General features: G+C 43.1%; 1 protein-coding gene across 10 annotated transcripts in view; it reads left to right on the forward strand.

Annotated features, from left to right (window-relative positions):
- plch2a (phospholipase C, eta 2a) overlaps window positions 1-25,668 on the forward strand; it is a 191,189-nt gene that overhangs the window by 115,402 nt on the left and 50,119 nt on the right. For 4 of the 10 annotated variants that reach the window (XM_044209945.1, XM_044209946.1, XM_044209949.1 and 1 more), the window contains one exon: window positions 22,129-22,275. In XM_044209945.1, the coding sequence (XP_044065880.1) occupies window positions 22,129-22,275 (147 nt within the window). Of the gene's footprint in view, window positions 1-8,239; window positions 8,663-9,165; window positions 9,190-12,331; window positions 13,062-22,128; window positions 22,276-25,668 lie in introns of those variants that run through there. The other 6 variants (XM_044209944.1, XM_044209950.1, XM_044209952.1 and 3 more) reach the window with 6 other exon arrangements.

Raw genomic sequence — 25,668 nt, forward strand, 5'->3', positions numbered from 1 at the left:
GTCTTTAAATCACATATTTTGGCCTTACGACAACTCCAGACGTAAAGAGGATGATTTTATAACACGTCGTCGTGTTTTTATATATATGTCGTCTTCAGATGTTATCCGTAGGTCTTCTGCAGATCTGGGGTGTCATGGTGGTTGAGTGGTCTAAGGTGCTTACCACTGTAATATGCCTGGTTCATATCTGTCTGGGGACATTTGGTATGTGTCGTCTCTGTCTTTCTCTCCCCATATTTCCTGTCTGCTTCTCTTCTGTATGCTATAATTCATATACAAAAATAATCGTTTAAAGTTCTTCGGATGATGTGTTTCATCATCCCTACAGATGACATCTAAATATCAGTGTTTACCCTTAGATGATCATAACATCATATCAGCCCAGCAGCTTTCATGTATTCAGGCAGCTAAACCCTAAACGGCACACAAATGACATTTTTTTATCATCGTGTTTTCATGGAGGGTTCAATATGGAGCCACAGTGGGTTGTGTGAAATTTGTTGCCTGTTGGTGTGCAAGCATTAAAAATCCCACTACTGTGCTGCAAATTGTAGCCACTACACCATTTGTGAAGCTAAAAATATGAATGGAACTGTTATTTAGTCTTACTTTTCTCTTTGGTGCGTCATTGTAATGAGAGTAATAAGATACTCAGCAGTAGAACTGAACTGCCTCGGGGCATTAGCCGGGGTTTTTGTTTGAATTCAAAAGCTGAATAGAGCCTGAAAACACCAGACAATGAATGATCTCCCTTTCTTTCTCAGAGCAACTTAATGATTTATTCAGTGTGTTTGGAGTACAGATATAATTGGCCACTGAAATGAGTGATGTTGACTTCTGTTTTATCATTTCATCTCTCAGAGTAAAGTTGATCTGAATGCAGTGGTGACAGCTTTTGCAGGTGTGCGACGGGAGGCAAAGCTCTAAAAATAAAAGTAAGAGGGAGTAAAAAACAAAAAGTCGATTGAAACAGATAAACTTCAAAGGAAAATCTGTGGAATTGCAGAGTTGTTTATGCTGACGTCTTGTTCCCGCCTGCTTCCTCCTTTCTCAGCTCTGTCCACGAGGCTCTCCTTCTGAGAAAGTGATCTCTGGCTTTAAATAATCCCTCCCCTGAGGAATCTGTAGATCTTTTAAATCCTCTCGTCTTTGATAACCCTGCTGCTCTTCGGTTCGCCACCTGCTGTTTTTTCCTCCCTCACTTTCCCTTCATTTTGTCTTTTATTCCTCACAAATTACATTTTCTCGTATTTTTAAAGCTATTTTTAGTTGAAAATTACCTGATGGATCCAGAAAGTGACGCATCTCACATACACATGTATTCATTTACAGTTCTTACTCCGGGTAAACGGCTTTTAGGAGAAGGGTTGCAACTGGTGATTCGTTTCATAATTGAATAATATGTTGATTATTTTATAAATATTAGAACCCAGGATTACGTCTTTAAATGTCTTGTTTTGTCCAACCAACAATCCAAAACCTTGAAGTTCCCCTCCAGACACGTTTTAAAGTATGTACAAATATGTACTTCTATGATTAATATTTTGTTTAACATGGTTATCCCACGTAACAAGTTTTTAAAAAAACTCTGAAAAGGGGCTGGAAGCACATCTACTCTTTCCCCCTTCATTGAGAAATTCTGGATCTCTGAATGCCCCGCCCCCGGCGTGTTAGGGTGACCGGTGCCGGTGAGAGCATGGATGTGGGTGAGAGACATACATCCATGGTGAGAGAGCGGTGCGCGTCAAAATGGCTAGAGTTAGAGGAAATATCGGAGAGATTCAGCCGTGCACCAAAATCAGCGACTAGCAGGCGTATCAGAATGGTAAATGTAGTTAGCATCTTTTATCTGTTTATGTTGTTTGTTAGCTTGTTAGCTTATAACTGGCAGAGGCTGACACAGCGTTAGTGGTTGTGAAACATACATATATAAATATCTGCTACGATGTTACAGTGTGTTCACATTGTTATTATGTAACGTTAGTAGATAGCGGAAGGAAGCTCCAGGGTCCGCTTTACATCCAGAAACTGCACACTGGCAAAACTTTCACTACACCACAAATCTAGCTTCCCCGGAGACCGGTTGAATCGCAGATTTTAGGGAAGTGTGCAGACATCTCCCGCTTCACCTCTCTAGTGACAAACTTTACTGTCAAGGTCTGACATTTGAGGGGACATAAACATAAGAAAAACACATATCTGAGTGGAGTATACAATGATATAAAACTGACATTTTTGCTTGATAAACTAGTTATCAACATTTTCTTGATTGATTTTCTGTGGACCGATTAATTGATTACACAACTAATCCTTTTAGGAGCCATGGTGTCTACAGATGGTTCATGGAACTAGGACCATTCATTCTCTGCATTCATACTTTGTTATACTGACGATTTGTTCAGTGTAAGACTCCCTGTATACCTCTACAGACTTATATACTTATAAATATACTGTATATCTCTTTATCAGAGGTCTTTACTGGTCCGATATTTTGGACCCAATCTAAACCCGTGAAAACAGTACCCAAACTCGATGTGCATACATTATTTTCATTCCCAGCGGTCCGAGAGGGATCAAAGGACAGTCAGACCCAATCAAAAATGTGATCAACCCAAACACACCCAAATAATATTTCAGAGAGAACACCAACACTAGTCACGTTTCCATCCAAATGTGGCACAAATTTGAACCGAACTTCCAGAAAATTAGCAAATTCAAGCTTGTTTACTTCGACTTGAATATTAGGAGTTGGTTGGTGGAGATAAACAGTTGGCAGCGCTAATTCTCCAGTCAAAGCTCAAACGATGGAAAAGCATGTGGAGAACATGATGGAAACACGACGTTTCTGTTAGTTTCATGTGAGGAAGGTTCCAGCCTCCTCATCACATTTTTATGCACAAATGGAGAATGCACATAAAAACAAGTGTATGGACACACACTTACTGGCAGCCGTGTGATGCACCACCCACTCACGAGCAGTGGCAAAGAACACATCTTTCTCCTGTGACGACGATGATGCACCACATGATCAGAGCTAGTAGAAAGTCCACTTGGATCCGGTCAGGTATTCGACATATTGACACACAGACCTGAGGCCTGCAGCAACACAATGGGAATACAATATGGCAATACACTGACTGATACTGGTGTCTTTAGAGCAAAGCTCCATTAAATGGAGCCTTGCAGCAGTTAAGGGAACGGAAATCATTTCACAGTCACATGTTCAAACACCATCCAATCAAGCATGACCATAATCCACCTCTGTCTATTACAGTCTGCACGCTCGCCGCAATCTATCACACGCCACCCTCCCACCCTCCCATCCTCCTCGTGTGTTTGCATTCAGTTGTACGTGAATGTTGTGTTCACGTGTATCTCAGGTCTGCCAGAGGGTTTGTAAGCTCCAGGAGAGTCAGTGTCGAGCTTGCTCAGATTTGTTCCAGAGCTAAAAGCCATTGTTGGAATATTTGGTTAAAACGTCAACGTGAGTTTGACTGAAAATCTGACTGAACTGATATTTATTATATTATGCACCCGATATTTTGCTAATGTCCGATTTTTAAAAAAAGAACCCTGTTTTTCCTCAAAAGTAAGGAGCCATTCAGTGTATTATTATATAATATTGATGATCTGTGTAAATATGAAGTATGGTATTTACAACAATAGAAGCTGTATGAATGAGGATTGTGTCAATTTTGACATGAAGTGTTTGTTTGTGCCTCTGTGTGTGTGTGTGTGTGTGTGTGTGTGTGTGTGTGTGTGTGTGTGTGTGTGTGTACGCTCAGCAGCAAAAGCATTTGCCAGATTAAGAACAGGTTTTCAAAGAGAAACCGTCCGTGCACGTGAGCATGTGCAGGTTATTGTGTGTTTGCGTGCACGTGATGAGAAGGTTTCGAGGGATTCTGCTGCAGCTAATCTTCTGTATCGACTCCACACTCACACACACTCACACACACTCACACACACGCTGCGATGGCTGTCGTGCCCCTGCAGAGCTAAGCAGCAGGCCTCAGCTTCCTCTGTGCCACTATGCCATCTGGCAGCTTCAGATGGTTTGGTAAGTCCACACCAGGGTCCTGCTCTGTCATCCAGCAGGACGGAGTCGACGGGACCAACAGAAACAAGTGGCTCCTCACTGAAGCCACTGAAAACACGAGGCCCCCAGTCCAGATGCAGCCTTGGAGGAACTGCTTCTCCTTAAACAGCATTCGTTTGCTGCTTCTTTTTGCACATAAATTCAGGATTTTCTTGCTGTCCTCTGATTGCTCAAAGGAAAATGGCATATGGCCATATTTGAATAATGGAAAAATATATGTCATATATGACAACGGCCATTTTTGCTACATTTTGAAACGTATGTGGTTATATATAAATATATGTGACTTATATGTTTTGGATATTGTTAAGACATACTGTAAATTGACATACTATATATGCTATATACTGTATACTCTATATGTAAATCATGTATCTGGCCATATATCAGATTTTTTAATGGGAACATCTAGATAAGACTACTGTTTCTATTTAAAGAGCCAGCTTCTAGTTTGAGCTATTTTAATCCTACAAAAAATAGTGCAGGAGTCAGCAAATAAGAAGAGCCTCTTTGCTTGGTGGTGTTTGCTCGGCCATCTCGTTTCTCACTCTTTCTCCTTCTATAAATGGAAGGTAAATATGTTGTTTCTTCGTTTGAATCTGGCAGAGAGGATAAGACATACAGGAGGAGGCAGGATGGAGCTTCTCTCGCTCTCTTGTTTAAATGTGGGCAGCAGAAGAAGTGTCCCCTCTTGTTTTTGTATAATGTGTGTTGGCTTGAAGAAGTCCTAATCCACACTGAGGGGATGTGGGTGGAGTGTGTACACACACACACACACACACACACACACGTGTGAATGTGTGAAGGAGAACATATAAGGGTTCTTTGCAACTCTGAAACTGTGTGAAATGCAGTGACTATGAACTGTTAGCTCAGCCAATGAAAACTCTAGTAAATTGTGGACGAGTGAGTCTGATATTCGGGACATTCTGGAGTGCGAATGTGTGTGTTTTTAATCAGCATGTCATATCCCACTGAGCTACGAGCAAATATGAGTAACATGACGCACAAGAACATCTCTAATTAATGGAATGGTGCATCAATAAACGCTGGTGTCTTGGGTTTGAATGTTTCACGAAGCGTACAACAAGCTGACAAACGAAAGACAGTAAATCCCAGCATGCATTGTGTCAATAAGGTGTGGGTCCACCACGAGCCTCCAGAACTGCTTCAGTGACATACCGTAGATTTGCCAGTGTGTTCACAAGTGTGTCATAAAGCCTCATAAACGTGTTCAGCTTGTGCAGAAGGGTCTGTGTGCTCCACTTCCTGGATTTGCATCAGAGCATTAAACACACCTTTGATTTTGTTGCTTTCATGTCTCATCTGTCTGATGAATGTATACCTGATACAGTGTGGAGAAAAAAGGTATTTTCTAACGCAGCAGCAGTACTACTTTACATTTTGAGACTCCATCAAGTGTTTTATTGGTATTTTTTCTCAGGAAGATCTCAGTTTGTTGGTTGGTTCAGCTGGCCCTCAACATATTTGGTCTAGAGATTAGCATGAAATTGGTTTTGGTTCCCAAGGGAAGAGTCCTGATGACTTTGACCTCCCCCCAACCTTTTTCATCACTTTCATACTCGGGGGAGTAATAAGTGCTGTAGCCTCTTGGGGCCGCTAGCAGGGTAGCTGAGATTGATTTCAAAACTACGTGACCCATTTTATTTTCACAGTATCATACAAATCAGAAGGACCACACCTGCAAACCTTACACGACACATTTTACATCCAAACTTTGTGTCGGATAGTTTTCCTCACATTATAAAATGGTGGACAATGTGCGCGCACTTTGACACAGAACCACATTCTGACTGCTGAAACCTTTCATGCAACGAGCAGTAATACTGCTAAGTGCACGAGGGCATTGTAAACTCCACAGACAGAGCTGCTCTGGCCCTAATATGTCCTGTGCCCATGCAGAGGTTGATGTAATATCCTGTTCCTGTTATTTATAGCTGCCAAGAGGAGTTAATTGCTCTCTCTCTCTCTCTCTCTCTCTCTCTCTCTCTCTCTCTCTCAGTTCAATTCAACGGGCTTTATTGGAAACAGACGTTAACAAAGCAAGTGTGAAATAAAAAACATACATGAATAGAAGAAATGTGCTATTAAAATATATACAGATAAGTAAGATAAGATAATAATAATAAAAATTGTAGACTCGCAGTTAAAAAATACAAATAATAATAATCTCTCTCTCTCTCTCTCTCTCACACACACACACACACACACACACACACACACACACACACACACACACACACACACAAAACAAACACAGCCTGCTTCTCTTTCCATCTTTCTCTTTGTGCTCCGGGGACTTTTGAGACGGAGAATTTGGTTTGTTTTAGAGCTAAATCTCATGTGACTATTGGTGCATCTTTCTCTGGGCTGGCTTTCACCTTGAATTGGAATCTCAGTATGAAGTGAGGTTCTTGCCTGGTTCCACTCTCATTATATCCAGGACAGTGCTTTCTGGAGTAATCCCTCACAGCAACTGTCAAAAAAGTGGATTTCTGTCTGTGCTGTATCATCCTGGAATCAAAGGCAGGGGTCTGTGCCCCCTGCAAGCCGTCTTCCATTATTACATTTCATTATTTCTTCTCCCTGCTGGTTTGGATTTGCAGCTTTCCAGTCTACCAGGAGGGATTTCATTACTTAATTTGCCTGCAGGATCCCAAAATCAGACCAAATGGCAGAACAAAGCCGGTCAATGCAGAGGTGCAAAGCGAAGCATTATTAATTGGATATACCTGTATTCTCCCCGCGGCTGGTTCGTGAGCGTAGCATTTCATTTGTCCTCGCCAGTGTGTCATTTATTCTCCTCTGACTCCTTAGTCTCCCTGTTTCAAAGCCCTGCTCAGGCATTTCAATACAGTTTCTTACCAGTTGTTGTTCTTTGTGGGACATGTTGCTTTGACCATTTGATGGGCTCACCCTTTAAAAAGCGTTTGAAAGTATTTATCTTAGTTCTTTAAAGGTCCAGTGTGTGGGATTTAGTGGCATCTAGCGTTGAAATTGCAAGAAAACTGGAATTGTGATCGCTAATCCTTAAAATAAAATAAAAACACAAGCAACTGCTTCAAAACCTAATGAAGAATATAAGAAAGAAAGTGTCCTCGATATGTTTCTTAGTTGATAAAAACAGAACTGCACGCGACACTGTAGTGTAGATTACCCAGACTGTGCTTTGCCTCCGACCTTATGGCCCAACATCAACCTCACTAACGCTCTTGTGGCTTAAGGTGCTTTCAGACAGCGAGCCGTCGCACCTTAAAGATCTTAAAGCCCCTTCGAGGGCAGGTCTGGTCCCGGTGCAGCCTTTCAGCACCACGGCCAGTGCACTTCCCCTGAGCCTGAAGCAGAAGCTCGCCAGGCTTCGTCTGCACGAGCCGAGTGAGCACAGAGAAAATGCTGAGAGCCCGGCGTCGCTCGGGGAGCGCTCCCACTGCTTGTCAACAGTAATCAGACTTGAAGGTCGCTTGTGTGTCCACTCTAATGGTCAAGTGCCTGTGCCCTCTCACTGATTGCCTGGCTCCAGAGGCGGCTATTACCTTTACAAACAGACAACACAATGGAAGGAGACGTTTCTCCCTGTAGACCTGGCCACCTGGGCGTTGGCCTACTTATATCTAATGGGCAGAGTTTGTTGTTAAGGGTTATCAGTTGATTTATTGTCTTCAGGTTCAACAGCAGTTCAAAGTGGTGTTGTGTTCATGTACTGAAATCAACCAATCAAACAAAATTAGCATTTGTGTCCATTTTCAAGTCGTGTCCTTGTCAACCATCAAGTCATTGCAATGTTTCCAATTTTGCATAGTGGAAGTTTATAAATTACAATTGTGTATCCAACCGCTGAACACAGCGGTGATGCACATTTTATTCCGGGGCACTTCCGGTACTTTAACACATTTTATTCATGGCAGTGGAGAAGACTTTGAACCAGCATTTAGACAATATTATAAATTCAAAGATAATCTATTTGTACAGTTAACTGGATAAATAAAATATGACAAACCCAAATAAACAAAACATTTTATGGATGCGTTGTGTGTGTGGTTAGGTTTCTGGGGGGCTCATGCCCCCAGTATATTAACAGTATTTTATAGCAGTATTGAACATTAGAAAACGGCCGTGTCGCTGCAGCTGTCACGTGGCCATATTCCAAGGTGCGCCCGAATGCCACACAGGTGTGCGCGCGTGCGTGAGCTACGCGAGTAATGAGCGCAGGCCGCAAGATGGCCGCCTGCGGTTTGCGATGTGTGGATATTTATGAACAAAACTCCACTGTAATATTTTTAGTTTTACAGTAAACAGCGGACTGTCTCCCGCCTCCCAGTGTTTTTAATGCGGCTCCAGAGAGTTGAGTTGTTATGCCACAGATTGCGAGTTTCCACGACTCCGCTTATCTTTGGTATCCCAATGACAGGGCGTCGAGAATCCTCATTTATGCCACTTGGTCCAGGGTGCTAAAGCGGCACAGTAAACCCAACTTACTGTTTGAAAACAGCGTTTCAAAATGTCTGCCTGGCAAAAAAGGCAGAAAGGCCAAGCCCCGGGCCCATGGTGAGTTAGCTGACCCTGCTTTATTCCTCCTCTCTGCTCTCTCCTGACTCTGAATGAGATATGACATATATATATATATATATATATATATATATATATATATATATATATATATATATATATATATATATATACACACGTTGCTGCAAATGACCAAACAGCGTCTTCTGCGGCTGATATTCCAAACTCCTGTAAGAATTGTGTCATCTTTATGTTTCCCAGCTGATTTGCATACGCATCTGAGCGCATATGACGTTATGCATTTCATTCTGGGTACTGCGATGAATTCGGCACTGAAGTGATCCATCAAGCAGCATGTTGGTTCGTGTTCTTCACCAGACTCCCTGCAGAAGGCTTTGCGTTGCGTGTTCACGAGCTGCTCAGTCTGGATGCTTCAGAGCCGACCCGGGGATTCAGTTCGTGCCTCGGTCAATGGGAACGTGACCGAGTCCTCGCTCTGTAGTCTGGCTCGCTGACACAGAAGGGGCCCGCGGGGCTGTGGTCTGGATCACGCCTCATCATTTTAGGTCAGGCACTCTGTTTAATTATAGATCACACAGTGGGAAGGTAAAGCCAGATTTAACAGTTCTGCTGGCCACAGCATCCTAAATGGAAGTGCTTTGAGCCTCAGCAGTGGGCCAATCACATCTGTGTGGTGATCTGAGAAGTTCCAGTTAAAGGCAGCTCTCACAGGGATTCATGTGGCAGGCGGGTTTAACACAATTAGAATTATAGAAGTTTAATATTTGACAGTGCAATTACTGCCAAAAATAAAATGGAAGCATAACACTGCCATAGACTTAGTGAAGTGGACTTTTCATTTTCAAATTAGCAGGCAACGTGTAAGGTGGAATTGAAAATGAAACTACAAAGTGGACTTCTACATTGGAATGATGTCCTGGTTTGAATGAATGAAATGGAAATGGCCTTTCTCGTGCTCATGTTGGTTATGGCCGACACATTTCACCAAAGCCGATGGAAGAGGACATTTCAAGTAGATTAAATGTGTTGGCTGGCTTCCACAATAGGGAGTGCGTCAGTTGTTTGGTGGAAGTGACGGGTTTCAGTCGGTGTTGTCCACCTGATATGGCGTTCTGATGCATTTTGATTGGTCACATATATGTTTATTGCAACATTGATCAGCAGTGCAGTAATATGGGGGATTCCCTGGACCTGAATAGATTGTAATGCTGTATGTTGACCAGTACACAAACAAGTTTGAATGAATATTTTCTATTCCCTTTTCAGTGAAGGGATTTCCTGTCATATGGATATATATAAAATATATATATACATTTTATATCAGAGGCTTCTTCTGTGATTTATGGAGGCACGGAATCTAGTTTCATCACATGAAACATTTAAAAACCTTTAGTGTTGGCTTCAGCTATCTCGGTCCAATAATTTTAGTGTTTTACCAGCCTTCAGAACCCCCCGAGTCCAGTGTCAGCGCTGCAGTGCTGCAGATTCAGCGTTTCACTCGGTCAGGTCTTGGTCGGACTCGGACTGCAGTCTCATTTCACAGAGATGATACAGTTTCTGCATGTGGACTGTACCCTGGCTTCTGCTGCTGCCTTGCTTTTAACTTTGGGCTTATCAGTGACCTCATCTCGCTGTCTCTTTACTCACACACACACACACACACACACACACACACACACACACACACACACACACACACACAGAGTAAGGTTTGTGTATGCAGCCTGCTGAGACTTGCTCTGAAGGTTTGCAGGATTCCAGAAAGACTCACATTATTTTTGCGGTCATGTCATGGTGAAATTATTCATTGACATACAATAAGTATTCTAGTGCTCACATTAAAAGTAATTTAAAGTTTTCATTTTAAAATGAAGACCCACACTGATGTGTTATTCGTTTATTGAAGTAAACTGTGTTGTGCGAATAGAACTGTTCATTTAGATGTTTCTTTTATCAGCTGCAGCATGCTAATCCTGTGGAAGTGGAAGATAAAAACTCGCTCTACTTGGAACTGTCAGAAGGAGACATTCGCAGCAGGATTGTCAGTTTAGTATGCAGAACTTTGATTTGCTCTTGTCTGTGTGGAAATGTAGTATTTCACTGCAGAACGGGCTGGAAGGTCCAGATAATGTTCCCACGGGGAGCTGAGAGGACATGAGTGTGTCTGACTGTCTGACCTTCTGTATGTGTCGCCAGCCATCACACATTTCCTTCCCGGAACTTGTATTCCCCCCACGTGTTGTTGGGAAATGCTCCGCCTCTGGCCGCGTGGTGCGCGTGGCGCTGCAGGGGCAGGAAGTGTGATGAGATACGGTGAGGCCTGCAGATTAGCCCGCATGTTCAGCCCACCGGCCTTCGGTAGTGTCCTAATGGCTGAGAGGAGGTGGACCCACGGCTTACCTTTACTGTTGAAACATTTTGATTCTGTGTCCTTGAATTCATCAGTAAAAATAAAATAAAGAAATAAAAATAAAAAAACATTGACAGGACAGACTAAACCATAAAACAGAATGTGAGTATGAACTATATCGCTTGCTATTAGAAGTAATTAACTAACTAATTTGTCAGATTAGTTGTTTGTTAAAAACTCCAGCTGCCACGTTGTTTACGAGCCCACCAGCACTCGTCCTTACTGTCTGCAACGCTCTGTATTCTGTTACTTTTACAACCTTTTAGCTGTAACCTCTGCTGTCTAAAAATGTCTTGTTTAAAAAACTAAAATAAAAATACTATCCCGGTCTAGACAAATGAAATAAAGGATTGTTTGGTCGTTTCCATTACATACAAATGTTCTCTGCTTCTGCACACAGCCTAGACGTCGGGCCTCCCTCTGGTTCTCGGCAGCGGACCCTGTTGCAGCCTCGTCCGCACAGGGCTTCCGCTCGTTGTCAGGTTTTGTCAGCTCTGTAAATTGAGCTGCTCCATATTCAGTACCTGGCACCTGTTTGTCAAGCGGTCTGGGTGGTCAGAGATCCAGGTCCAGAGTCTGACACTGTTTGACACCGCTCAACGTGCTCAGACTGCTGCATCCCGCTGTCAGGAGTCAGCCTGAAACTTGACCTCGTTCAGTCCACAGTTCCACATTTTCTGGAGGTGGTGTTGTGGTGGACTTTTGGCAGCCGGGGGAAACTTATTCAGAGTATAACGGTATTGACATTTAAGCCAACAGCAAACTAATGAGAACGGCTGTATTGCTGTACGGCTGTATTGAGTATGCGTGGTTAAAGGATTTACATGCACACTGACCGAATGAAATATAGCTTTCAATCTGCGCTGGCGATAATGCCGAGACTCAGAAAGACAGAAAAGAGTGAGTGAGTGCAGGGTAATTGATAAAAGGACTGTTGGGTTCATGTGGAGCTCTGCTGGGGCTGTGTGGCGTCTGCAGACAGGTGTGGGAATATCAGACTCAGTCAGACTCTTTAATTGATCCTGGAGCATAAAAGAAGCTCCATCTTCGTTAGGGGTCGATCGTGTCCTACCGTCCGTCCTCTCTGTCTTTCTGCCGGTCAATGCCTTTCACTCCACACATTTAGCAAATCTCCCAGACCAGGATTACTGCTTCCTGGGGATTTAGGATTTCTGCCCGCCCAACACATGTTGCACAGTTACCGTTTGTGTGTTGTGCTTCCATGTCTCTTCTGCTTTCCGTCGATGCAGCCGCAGTCTCTCTTTCATAAGAAGCCAGTCGATTTCAGCTCTACTGATGAATGCTGGCCGAGGGAAGAAATGATGGCACAGCATGAAGACATATTCTAGCCTTGAAAACATACCACTGCATCTTTTTGCTCTTTGAGATGGAAGAATATTGAAGAGATGGCAGTGCAATAAGCAGGTTTGCTGGGCCAATAACATCGCAAGATTATTGACCAACTGTTGATACCACTCGGAGACTGTGAGGAATTTTTCTGTTGGCTTTTTTCTCCGGATTCTGCTTTGAACCGAGGAAGGAAACTACCAGCAAGTGATACTATTGATGATACGATATCTGAGTTTTTAAACAGGTGGAATAACAGAACAAAAAGAACATTTACTCAAAGTAACTTGAGGTAAATGTCTGTTTTGCGCACCTAATTTACCCAAAGCTACATTTATGCTCAGATTTCCATGGGAACATCCCCTTGACTTGTAGGCAGAAACTTGTAATCTCAGTTATTCTAAATGAGCACATCCAAGAAGAACAGCTTTTTCCCCATCGGCCCAGTGTCTTCAGCCCTGATGCGTTCCACTGCCGCAGCCGCCACCGGAGACAAGCCCGGTCCTCCGGCTAAAGGGGCTTTCTCCTCAGAGGGGGGCAAGGACAAACCGAAGGAGGTGGCTCAGTGTGAGCAGGCCTGTCTGTCCAGCGTGTTGGAGGAGTTTTTCTGGATAGGCAGCAGCATTGTGGCCTTCTCCAAGTGGAGGCTTGGCTACATGGGTAAGCTTTGTCACAAACACTGAGAAGAGTCAGACCGGTGGGTTATCAGAGATATCAGCCGTTTGTGGATGTCTATAAAAAGACAATACCAAATATTAAAATCAGCAGTGTTAGTTAGCAAAGTTCCTTGCAGTAACAATAAAGCTTGTGTGTGTGTGTGTGTGTGTGTGTGGCTGCAACATATGGCCCCCAGACAATCCCTCTGGGATTAGCCTGGTGCCCTGACAGCAGCTGACTCCGCCTGCTCGGCCTCGTATTGTGACTGTGGCAGCAGGACAGCAGCAAGCCAGGTCGCCCTGCCACGTCACTCATCTTACCTGGCCTCAGCCGAAACCGCTACCTACCGTCACCTGTTGTCTGCATCCTGTTTTAACCCCATTAACCAACCCCAGCAGCTGTGGCCTCCAGCAGTTAATGCCTGTTAAATACAGGAGTGCTGATTGTAGGTCGTCCCGTCACACGGCAACCGTGTCCTCCCAGGAAGGTCAGGAGAGCGAGAAGGGCCTGAAATGTATCACTGTTGGCTAAAATTGGTGTGGTTGACAAGTTACATTCCTCATGAAACAAACTTTGAAAGTGCTGCTTGAATGTCAGATGTGAAGGCAGCACTTCCAAACAAAGTTTGTTTCCGCTTGTGGCACCTTTCATCAGGGTCATCCCCGAGTTCTGCCTTTAAAGTTAATTCTCACCCAAGTGTTTCCTACATTAACCATAACTTATCTGCCTTGACCGCGATCTTTCCCTAACCTGAACCTTACTGTAGTTGCCACGAGCGGATATTGTAGAAAGCCAAAATTTAAAAAACGAATGTAATTATTGAATGTAATCTGGGGTTATTCAGAATGGTCCAATATCAAGATTCTTATCCGGCGATAGGGTTGGCTTTACCTTAACCTCTGTAATAATATAATCATCATCATCACAATAATAATAATAAACTTCATTTATACAGCACTTTTCAAAACAAAGTTACAAAGTGCTTCACATGGTTGAACCAGGATTACAACATTTCAGGAGGCAAATAAAATCAGACGATTAAAATAATACAGAAATAAAATGGAATGAAATAATAAACAATAAATACAAATTAAAAACAACAATAATAAGAAAACAGATAAGACATGTTGGAAATAAAACTGTGTGCTGGCATTAATAAAACGTTTAAAGTTGAAAGTTAAGAAGTGATTTAAAAGATGTCTGCAGCCTCAGATCTCAGCCAGGGTCTTCAGAGCTCAGGGGTCCTGACTGCAAAAGCCAGGCCACCCATAGTCCTGATCCAGGACTTAGGAACAGCCAGAAGGACCCTGCCTGGGGATCTGAGGCTCTGGCTCATAGAGGAGCAGCAAGTCAGCATTCAACTGGGAGCTGGACCATGAAATCTCAGAATCCACTCTAAAACTGACTGGTAACCAGTGAAGAGGCTGAAACAGGGCTCATACGATCTGGTCTTTGCTTTTAAAGAACTCAGGATCACCTGAATCCGATGCCTGCTCCGCAGTGTTGTTTCTTATCCAGAAAGCGATGACGTCATGAATAGCAAATGAGGCTGCTGTAATCTAAAGGCAGATTTAACGTCACTGAAATACTCTTTTCTGTCAAACTATTTAATTTGCAAGTTTACTAGAGACAGCTGAAAAGTGTAGGCACAGAAATGTATGTGAACCACCTGGAGTCTTTTTCAGTTTTAATTTTAAATCGTCTACACTCCCACGTGTTATGTCCTCATTCAAACACTTGTCAGTGGATTTTTTCTGAGGCTCCGTGTGCGAAGTACAGCATCTACAGGTGGACGAAACAGAAACGAGCACTTTCGCTGTTTAGCTTCCTGCGTGTCTGATAAATCAGGCCTGAGCTCAAGTTAACATCCAGCGTTCCTCTACAATGGCCGCCTTCTCCACAGCCACACGCACTTTAAATCTGATGTTGTAGCCATGACAACGGCCTAGACCCCCACTAGTAAGGAGTGGACTGCCTTTCTGTGTGCCGGGCTCCACTTTTGTCTCTCTCCATCTCTACTGGTGTTGTACATGTCTGTGCTGCTGTTGTGTCTGCGTGCTTTTTATTATATTTTACAGCAGTTCATCCCTCTGTCTTTGTCCCTGAACTGATTCCACTGCTTACCTTCATAGCTTTTCATTGGATTCCTTCCCTGATATATTCCCAAAGTTGATTTGCTTAAAGACACTTTCAAACTTACAGAAAACCTTAACTTTTGATTTAACATCATCTCCTGGTTAGGACACAGGCTTTTAAAACAGTGGCAGTGTTTTTCATCACGTGGGAAAAAATGGGGAACACTGATCTCACCGGGACGTCTGCTTTGTTAACGTGCGATCGACACTTATTAGTCTAATCAGTGTTCAGAGAATGCCAGCCTCTGTGAACAGTTGGACCATTACAGAAGAAACCTGTACGTTTGGCTGAAGTGTGTGTGTGTGTGTGTGTGTGGTGTGCAGGAGGTGGTGCAGCAGCTTCATCCATGGAGTTTTGTGAGGCTCAGCAGCAGGTAAATTATTTCCAGATGAAATGTGAAATGGCAGTGATATACTGAAACATGTGTCACCTACAAATGTTTTACTGTTAAAGCTGCTCACCAGCTTTACGGACCTAAAGCGTTTTGACATTAAGTGAACTGGTGCCTCTCCCTGAGGGAGATGAATTTGGTGCACGTGGCCAGGAGCCAGTCTCAGTCCTCAGGTGCAGCCTATCGATGCTCCGTCAGCACACACACTGTTTATTTGGTATGTTGTTGGGTGGAGCGTGGTGAAGTTGTGTAGTGTTTTCAGTTCTGGTCGTTAAGGGCTCGTCTGACTCAAGCGTACGGTTTATGACAGTTAGATTAATCTGTTACCTTTATACTGTGTGCCATGTTTGTGTGTTGCCATAGCAACCTGCTGTGTGCCATGTGGCCTTGTTGTTTCTGCAGTTTTCCTGATTTTAGTTGCATCTGATAAAACACTGGCTGGTGTCCGGACGTCTGTGAGAAGAGACAGAATAAACTCTTGTGTTTTTTATTCGATGTTTTGTGTAACGTCACATGTATACGACATATAGATATGGAAGACACACAAGTCTAAATGAAAACTCAGTTGTAATTGCTCTATAGACAATACAGGAAGAGTGTACCACCTCCTGGAGCCTCAGCACCAACCGTGAACACTAAATCCCAAACCATTGTTGAATTAAACTGGTGTTTAATTGATTACTCTGGCCTTTATTATCCGGGCTTAATCAGCCATCAGGCTATGACTAACCTTTCCAACGGGCAGAAATGGGTCAAATGTCTTCCACCACTTACTGCTAAATGGGTTCTGGTCTCTGTATGTGGAGTCTCCCTCTTTATGGCTTGCGTTGACATTTAATATTTTAATTTTTTGTGCAGTTAGAGTATCATGTAGCAGTAGCGATTTATTTAAATCCATATTTAAAATGTTTTTGAGTTGCTTTACTCATGATCGATTTTATTGGGTGGTTGACTGCCATGTACTGTAGCAGTGGGCTGCAGCGTTTGACCGCTAATGTACAATTTGGAAACCTATTGTCTCCCGTGACAGGCTTTACTTCACCCTTGGGTTAAACCCACAAACCATGCTACTTTGAGCACTTCTTAGGAAAGTACAGTAGGAAGATATTTCAGGGATTTAGTTGACTTCCCGAGGGGTTTCCCACACACAGCACAACAAGAGCAAACACATCCTCCTGTAAGTCGACGGGCAGGGGAGCGCGAGCAGAACGAGTCCTCCTTCCCTGCCTCCTCATCCGGGAGTACATTGTGTTCGAGGCAACCACAAACCGGAGCGTGCTCCATGTCGAAAGGAGTCTCTTTGGTTGCAGTTTGATTAGATTTCGCCTCTCGCCGCACTGGTGAAATCAAACGTGTGCCTGCAACGTGACAACAGAGCAACACGGGACCCTGGTGTTTTCTTCTAAACTTATCTCCACTTAGTGTAGAGAATCGGACTTCCCCACAGTTTCCTTTTAACGTCGGTAAAGTGAACACGCGGGGGTTGACTCTGGGGCTCTCCGGCTCCACGGTGACCTCTGGACGCAGATGTAAATGTTGGCCAGGAGACGGTGATGACTGCAGGAGAGTGTGCAGCTCATCTTTGACAGGTGTCAGGAGATATGTTTTCAGCAGTGTGCCATCCTGACCTGAGAGTCTGGACAGCAGCTCATTTCATGGATTACTGCCCCCTCTCTGGCTGAAATGGGGTGCAGATCCTTAGCTCTGTTACAGCCACTGGGCATCAGCCAGCAGCTACAGAAATAACCCTTCAGTTAAAATCAATAAAACGCTGCTCCACAGCCCCGCTGCATTTAGCTTGCATGAAAGAGTCCAAGTTGTAAAATCATTAAGGGTCAATTAGGTATGGATATATGTCCCTTTAATCTCTCACAGTACACTGAACACCAATCACAAATGGCATTGATAATTGATTTGTTCAGGTGTTTTGTGTAATGGCTCATGTACAAATTCGCTGAATGATTTTCCGATGCATATTCGATTTATAGAATCAGATTAATTAATTGCAGGACATTGTATGTAATCAGTGCTGGCTATCGTTTGAAATTGCTGAAGAAAAACACGTCCTGAGGAGATGTCCTCAAGTGAATAGAAGAATCACTCGATGAGCCCCAGTTGGCGTTAGATGAATATATGGAGTTATCATAAACAAATCTGTGGACAGAGAAGCAATGTGGCAGCGTGTACACAGGGCACAGCCTACACAATGCTTAACTGCATCCAAGAGGTACACTTCTTACACCAGAACGGTGGGTGGGGGTTTACAGGTTACATCATCTATAGACGAGACAGAAAGAGACGGTCTCCGTCCCACGTTATCAGTATGAGAAGAACGGAGACTTCTGGGACACTTCTGTCTTCTATAGGAGCATCTAGTGCCGCTTAACCCAAACCAACATGATCACAGGGCCTGAGGCCTCCTTTGTGAAACCATACTGTGGTCAAAGTGTCATGAATTCCATTACACCCATAAACCCCTTAGTCAATACTACTGCTGATAGCACACCTGAGGTTCAGTACAAACACTGAAATTATACTTTTTCTGATACCTTACTTTGAGGAATATAAACACGGTTTTCTTTTAATGTCAACTTTTGTCCTGTTGCATTATAAATATTTTTTGACGTTGCTGTACTCAGGCTCAGAATGTCCCATCAACATGGGCGAGGGGCTGATGATGACGAGGGTGTTTGGGGCGGTGGGGATGTCTGGATTTTGGCTGAGGGGGCAGCCACGGCGTCAGACTTTGAAAACCCCGGTACGAGGTTAATTCAACAGAAACGATTTGGTTCACAATACGTACCGAACCAAAGTCCTGTCGCCCATTTCAGGATGATTACACGTAGCGTTTATGTTGAAATATAGAATAATATTATGTTACATTCATAACACAATTCTTTCTCTCTCTCTTTAAATCTTGCCTCCTTTCCAAATCAACCCGGTGTGCAGCAGTGAGGATGACTCAGTGACATGTATACGTGCATGAGCAGGAAAGGCAGCGACAGAGAGAGATACTGTAGAGACCTCTGTTGATAAGTGATGGCATGTTCTCTCCATTTGGCAGAGGTTGACATGTCGTATCCGTACATTTCATCGTGTCCCAGTTGGAATCTGGCTTCTTTTTTCTTAAAAGGAATTTGCATAATTTGATGGTACAGTGAACATAAAATAAGGCTATTAAATTCCAGACTGTTTAGTTTGAAGTATTATGTGTTCTCTGTTTTGGGTCGAGGTAGCGTGTGTGTGTGTGTGTGTGTGTGAGAATGATCCAGCCTGCACGTGGGATCAATAGGCACCCTGTGATGAAGAGTTAGTCTGTGGCGGCTGCAGTATTGATTGTCCTTGTCCGGAGAGTCAAAGGTCACGTCGGTTCTGCTCTGCAGACGGTGCTGTTCACTGGTTCAGCCACTTTGCATCGGCAGCTCAGTCGCTGCATTAGTTTACATATACAATGTTCTATTACTGAAAGTATGGAAGCCCAGTAGGGTTGGGCTATGTGTTGAAATTTTCCAGTCGGCCACCGTCAGCCCAGCAACAGGCGATTGCTGATATATTCGCGCAGGTGTGTGTGTGTGTGTGTGGTGTTCCGAAAGGCCACGTTGGAGGGTGGAGTGAAAAGCCGGCTGTCATAGAGAGGGGAGGAGACGTGATATCGTTTAAATATGAGGTAACATTTTCTGTCCTGGAAGACATTCATAGTGTTGCACTCGGTTGTTCACGTGAAAAATGGCAGAGATAGATGTCAAGCTTGAAAAAGGACAGCTGGCTCCTCTTCACCTCCACAGGGCTGACCAGTCACAGCGTGAAGTGGGTGTGAATGTCGGATTGTCAAATTACAGAACTGGTCGGACACAGCCCCCCCTAATCCGATGTCGGAAAGGTGTGGGGGGACCATCCAACAAGCAGTTCTGAAGAAGCAAGAAAACTTGGTGAACTCAGCGCTAAATGTTAAACGCCCAATCAATAACAAACTACTCTACATACTATCATCATTAAAACATGAGGATTCATGCTCTAACAAAGACAAAAAAACTGAACACATCACACCAGTTCTTAAGTATCTGCACTGTCATTGGCTCATAAAAGTGCCGCTGCTCGTCCATAAATCTCTCGATGGTTTGGGACCAGCTGTGACTGCCTTTAAATCCGGGCTGGAAATGTGTGTCTTTACTGCCTCTGACTGCACATGGAGCACTCATCTGTATCTACTATACACTTGCATCTTTACCTATTTAGTATTTCTTTCTCAGTTGAAATCGTTTTCATTTATTGCTGGATGTAACGTAAAGCTCTTAGAATTGCCTTTTTAAAATTTGCTCTACAAATAAACGTGCCTTTCAGTTTCAGACTTTTACAGTGGATGTGTAGTCGTTGAGTAGTGACGCCTTTTACACAATGTTTGTCTTTAAGATTTCAGAGACGCTCTGATTAGCCTGTTGTGGCCAAAAGGACTGCTCGAACCTGTAGAAAGCAGAGCACACTGTAATACACCGGCCCTGTGTCGTTAGCCTAACATTGCAGAGTTGGGTACTTTACTGATATGGTGCTGAGCAGGAATTCGATGGCAGAGGTTAGGAGAACAGGACTGATCTACATTAACAATACCCTGGGGGTGGGCTCTCTGCAGTTAGACCACAGCCAGGCCAAATCAATGCTCAGTTAGAGCAATCCATCACTGCTGGTTTGCGTTACTTACCTACACAGCAGAAACAGTGTTGCATTCAGGTCAAATGGGTCGAAATGGGATCCAGGGTCCAACTCGTGCATTTGAAGCTGGTTGAAGATTCCACGGTTTGAGTTTTCTGTGAACTTTCTTTGTTGCGACTCAGATTTATTAAACATGGTTAAACAGGCGTTCATTTGGTGTTGATACGCTTGAGTCAGGTCAGAATTGAGAATCTTGATTTAGGAACACAAAGAAATCATATTCTCATATTAAATAAAATCTAATTACCTCAAAGTCACCAGTCAACAGACCCCGATTACTGCAAGCTCAAAACATGCTCCACCTTTTCCTGTTTTCTCGATAAATTCAGTATAATGCACATTTCCACAGCACCACTTCTGTTAGTACAACACCAGTCAGGTCATACTCACCACTCTGCTGCTCTCACTTTCTCTTTTTAACACACTGTTGTCATTCACTAGTATTCACCTATTTTTCTAATTTAGTTAAATTAAGTCTTCCAGCCGCTCCAATGCCATAATCCCATCAGGGGTGGGCAATATTTTTATTTATATATATATATATACCATGAGAGGATGTAAATCTGTCAACAGCCAGAGATTATTCCCCTCTGTTAGCTGTCCTCATAAAATCTTTGGGTGCTTTAGGCCATTGTGGACAAGGCTGCAAAACGTTCTGTGGTTTTTGCAAACTGTGCTGGATTAACCACAAACTGGCTGGTGATGTTACCCATAAACAGTTTCTCAGCTGATTTTCCAGCAAAGAACGGTAGCTACAGGTAGCACTGTAGTAGTAGTAGCAGTAGTAGCAGTACTACCCTCCTCAGAGTTTTTTTTTACCCGAGCTTTATGAGTGACCGGCCTTGAGTTGTTTGTGCTGCATTATTTGATGACGAGCTTTTATTTGTAAATGTAGGGCATGTACATGTATCTGGTAAGAAACTTGCAGCAGCAGACATGTTGAATGTCATGTGTGCTAGTGATCTGCTAACCTTATTTAGAAACGAATGTGTGCTGAGTTGGCCTAATTTCCTGCGTGCTGCGGGGAAATAGTTTGATAGGAAGTGACAGACGCTTGATAATTGATAATATGGTCACACAGGGTGTAACCGCAGCCCAGGGGCCCGTGGCTGTCCACAGCAGCCAGACCAGGACTGATTACCACACCATTAGCTTCCTGTGGAGGAGCTGTCAAATTCTCCCCCAAATAATGGCAAGGACACACAGAGGCCTGGCTGTTTTTTCCGTGACACCATTCAGGATTTTGGTCTCATTAAAGTCTGTCTCATTCTCTGAGTGCTGTTTTATTCCTGGAAGGTGTGGAAGGATTTCTGTTAAATTTAGGCCACAATACGAATCCTTACATCCAAAAAGAGCTCCTGGTTTAATTGATTTTTCCTGTTGTTGTTCTGTTCTAGTCTACAGTGTGAAGTAGAGATCTTGTTAAAGGGCTTTTTGTGGAGAAATTGCCTCTCGCTGCCGTCTGTCCTCTCTCCCCTTCTCTTCCTCCCACGAGACAAGCAAAGCCCTGTCGGCAGTGACGTGCATGTCCAATGCATTCGGTTTGCACTGCTGTGTGTTCATATATGTGTACAAGTAAATAACTGTGTTTTGCATGACATCCCAGATTAATTTTGTGGAAATACACACACACACACACACACACACACACACACACACACACACACACACACACACACACACACACTCAGTCTCTTGAATGAAAACAGTTCATATATGCAGATTTTTGTCTGTCACGCACTTTTCTTCAGTTGTAGTGCACACTCCAGCAGTTTCCCTTTTGACAACTTTCCAACCTTTTTTTTTCTTCTGTCTGGCTTGTTTTCTTGCCTCCAGTGGAGAAATGTATGAGCTCCATGCAGATGGGGACCCAGATGGTGAAGCTCCGCGGCGGCTCCAAGGGACTGGTGCGCTTCTTCTATCTGGACGAACACAAGTCCTGCATCCGCTGGAGGCCCTCGCGCAAGAACGAAAAGGCCAAGAGTGAGTGTTTCCTTCTTACAGTCACAATGGAACAGCATTTCAAATCAGTAGTTCAGTGTATTCATGGTTCAAACTCGTGGAAAGCCATTTGTGCCATATTTTATGTGAAGGGCAAGGGCTCATTGAACGTTACCAAGAGTCCCATAAGCATATTTTCCCTCTGAATCTCCATATGTCGTCCTCCCAACAGGCTCACCCTAGTGGGTCTTTGACAATTCAATCTGTCAGAAAGACGATGGCCACAGCTTCTCCTGTAAACAGAAACTGAGTGACAGCAGCTGTTAACAGACCTGTGCATTTCACTTTAATGGTCCTAGTCAGCTAGTATTAATTGAATGAAATGAAAGTCTCATGACTTGGTTAAAGACAAGAAATCGAACGTTTTAAATAATGTCTCGCAGTGAGGAGAAATACCCACAATATGCAAATAATATCTACTGCTGATATGACAGGATGTTACGGTGGACGTAATGAGAGGACGCACTGTTTAAAACTGAGCTGGACCAGAACAGCTGGTCAACAACTGGACTTATGACCCCAACGCAGGCCGTCCAGGATTGTCCCTCACAAAGACTTTGTCCATTGTCCCATGACAGCATATTTTAGTTGTATTCAGAGTTTGAACAAATGTAAAAATATGCTCAGGCCTAAGGTATGATCTGAAACGTTTATCACGATATATTTTGATTATTGAAGTCTGTAAGTGTTAGGACTGTTTTGTATTGACTCTGAACTCCGGTGCATTGGGTTTGACTGTGAAGTGCTGACTAGAGCTGCAACTATCGATTTTCATTTTCACTTAGTCTATAGATCATAATAATCAATTAATTGCTTTTTCTACGAAATGTCTGAAAATAATAGAAAATTGACTAATCATTTCAGCTTTAGTGCAGACTCTCAGCTTTAATTTAAGGGTGTTTACATGCACATCAGATGATGGAAGCAGTATACTGTAAACACATTTACTCTATGAGCCTTATGAGACATAAAACACACCTCGCTCAGTTTCTGACACTCAGGAGTTTTGCTTCCACAGTACTTACTTAGCTTCAGGTGGCTAATGTTAGCTAATGTTAGCAAGCAGTGGATATATTTTGCTGTGAGTCTGTTTACTGACTTTATGACTCTTCTGTAGTGTTAGCATGTCACAAATAAATATTTCAATAGTTTATTCACAAAAGTGAAAAGAAATAAACACACCTTACATCACCTGGGTCCTGACGAAGCAAGATCAACTTCGTCTGGCTCTCTTTACCTGGCCTCTTCCGATCAGAGTCAGAAATACTTTATTGATCCCCGAGGGGAAACTCTTTTGCTACAGCAGCTCGCTGTCACGTCAGTGCACACAGGGAGAGAAGCACTAAGCAAAAAATATAATACACTATAAAACAGGTCAGAAAATAAATGAAGTACCAGGTGGGTATAAGTATAAAATAAAATAAGTGTGAAGTACAAAGTGGGTTTACTGGTTGATGATAATAATACAGTAATAGTGCATGAACTGTCAAGTTAAGTGTAGCTTATTAAGGTTATAATGAGACAGAGGATATTGCACAGCAGTAATAGTGTAATATCAATATCAATAAATAGGGAATTTTAAACTAAAATATTGCACAGGAGTACGAGCCGAACATTGGTGTCGTGGATAACTGGTATCATGACGCTGGTTGGCAGTTGGCTCTGGGTTTTCCAATCCACCTACGAGCGCGTTCATGTGAGAGACGTGGAGTTCTTAATTACAGGCGACATCATCAGAACCGTAAGTGGAGTACTTAAAGGTTTTCTTGTAAACAAACAAAAGTTGTGTTAACGTTCAGTGTTTCTCGCCAGATCCGTCCTGGTAAAAGTAGCCTAATGCAGGTCTGTTTCAGCTGCCAAAGCAGAGAGGAGAGGAGAAGAAAAGTAGTTAATGCCCGATAAGGTCTGTCTGACCGAAATGTTGCATTTATAATCATGGGAGCTATTTAACAATGTGTGGATTATTTTTCTAATAAATGACAACAGAGGGTACGATTTTTATTTCCAATTATTACCACAACGTCTCCTCATTAAATTCTGAGCTGCAGTGATGGAATAAGAGTGTAAAAGCGTCAGGAATCCTGTCGCTAATGAAAGAAACTTAAACTTTTAGCTGAGCTGAAAGCTCATTTAAAATGCAGCTATAACAGTCTTTTATATTTGATTCGACCCCACTGTTAGCTGTTTTAAACCGAACGTGGACAGCAAAAGCCTGTAAGTGATTCTACTGATCTATATGTCTCTATGTTGCTCGTTATCACACATCACTTTATTGAAAATTCAGTACTTATATGTCCGTGTCAGTGGGAATGATGACTCAGTTTTTCCGGTGATCTGATTAGTCAGTAGTCGGGATGTTGACAGGTTTTGATTTGATCCACTAAAGGTGGATCAGATCAAACCATGGTGATCTAGCCCGGTCAAAAATGAGCCAGCTTCATGATACCAGGAAACATGAGTTTGGCCCAAAGATAGCTGGCTAACCCACTAATCCCACTTCAGGATACAGGCCCCAAAAGATTTGTTGTTTCCTGTTTACGGTCTCATTCCACTCGCTCTTTCAGGACGTCTCATGATGTATGTTTGCATGTATGTATGTACACACACGACTTTGTTCATTTTTTATTTATTCAGTACGCACCTATCAGGGCGTACTGAGTGCCTATCTGCTAGCTGGCCTGTTTATCTGTTTATGTTTAACAGGCCTTTAGTTCTGCTAGATCGAATTCTTGCTCCTGTACATTCCCTCAGGGCTGAAGGTTTTTTTGTTTTTTAGCACTGGACATTTATTTCCCCTGCACAGTATCTGCAACAAGCAAACAAAACCCTTCCCTGCAGTGCTTCAGAACAAAAGAAGGCAAAGGGACTTCTTAGCAGCAGCTCCCAGTATCGCTGGGCGTCTCATGAGGGCTTCGTTTCCTGTTGCTCTCCCTCCTCTGTAGCCCTGGATTTAATAAGCTTCTTAAATCGCCTTAATTATTCATCAGCTTTAATCTGCCCAAACAGTGTCTTACACACACGTGGCACTAAATGAAAATAACACACACACGCTTCATTGGCAGATCAGGAAATTTCATTGGCAGTTTGAGCTTAGCTTTTTGTTTAAAGACGCTGGAAACTAAATCAAGGGATTTATCCTAAATCTTAAACCTTTTACGGTTGGATGAGTAAAACGGGTACTATAAGCTACTTTCAGAGTGGGGGCAGTCCTCACAGAGCATTACTTCCTTTCTCTTAATCCGCCCTCCACACACATCTGATATACTGAATGTAACACACCACATTTCTAGAAATCCAAGTAGGAAATTCACGCTGTCTTCTCTTAGCTCTACGCCTGTAGACTGTTGTGCAGGAGTGACAGAGTCATGTTCCCAG

The sequence above is a fragment of the Siniperca chuatsi genome, linkage group LG10 (genome assembly GCF_020085105.1).
Source record: "Siniperca chuatsi isolate FFG_IHB_CAS linkage group LG10, ASM2008510v1, whole genome shotgun sequence".
In the NCBI taxonomy this organism is placed as follows: Eukaryota; Metazoa; Chordata; class Actinopteri; order Centrarchiformes; family Sinipercidae; genus Siniperca; species Siniperca chuatsi.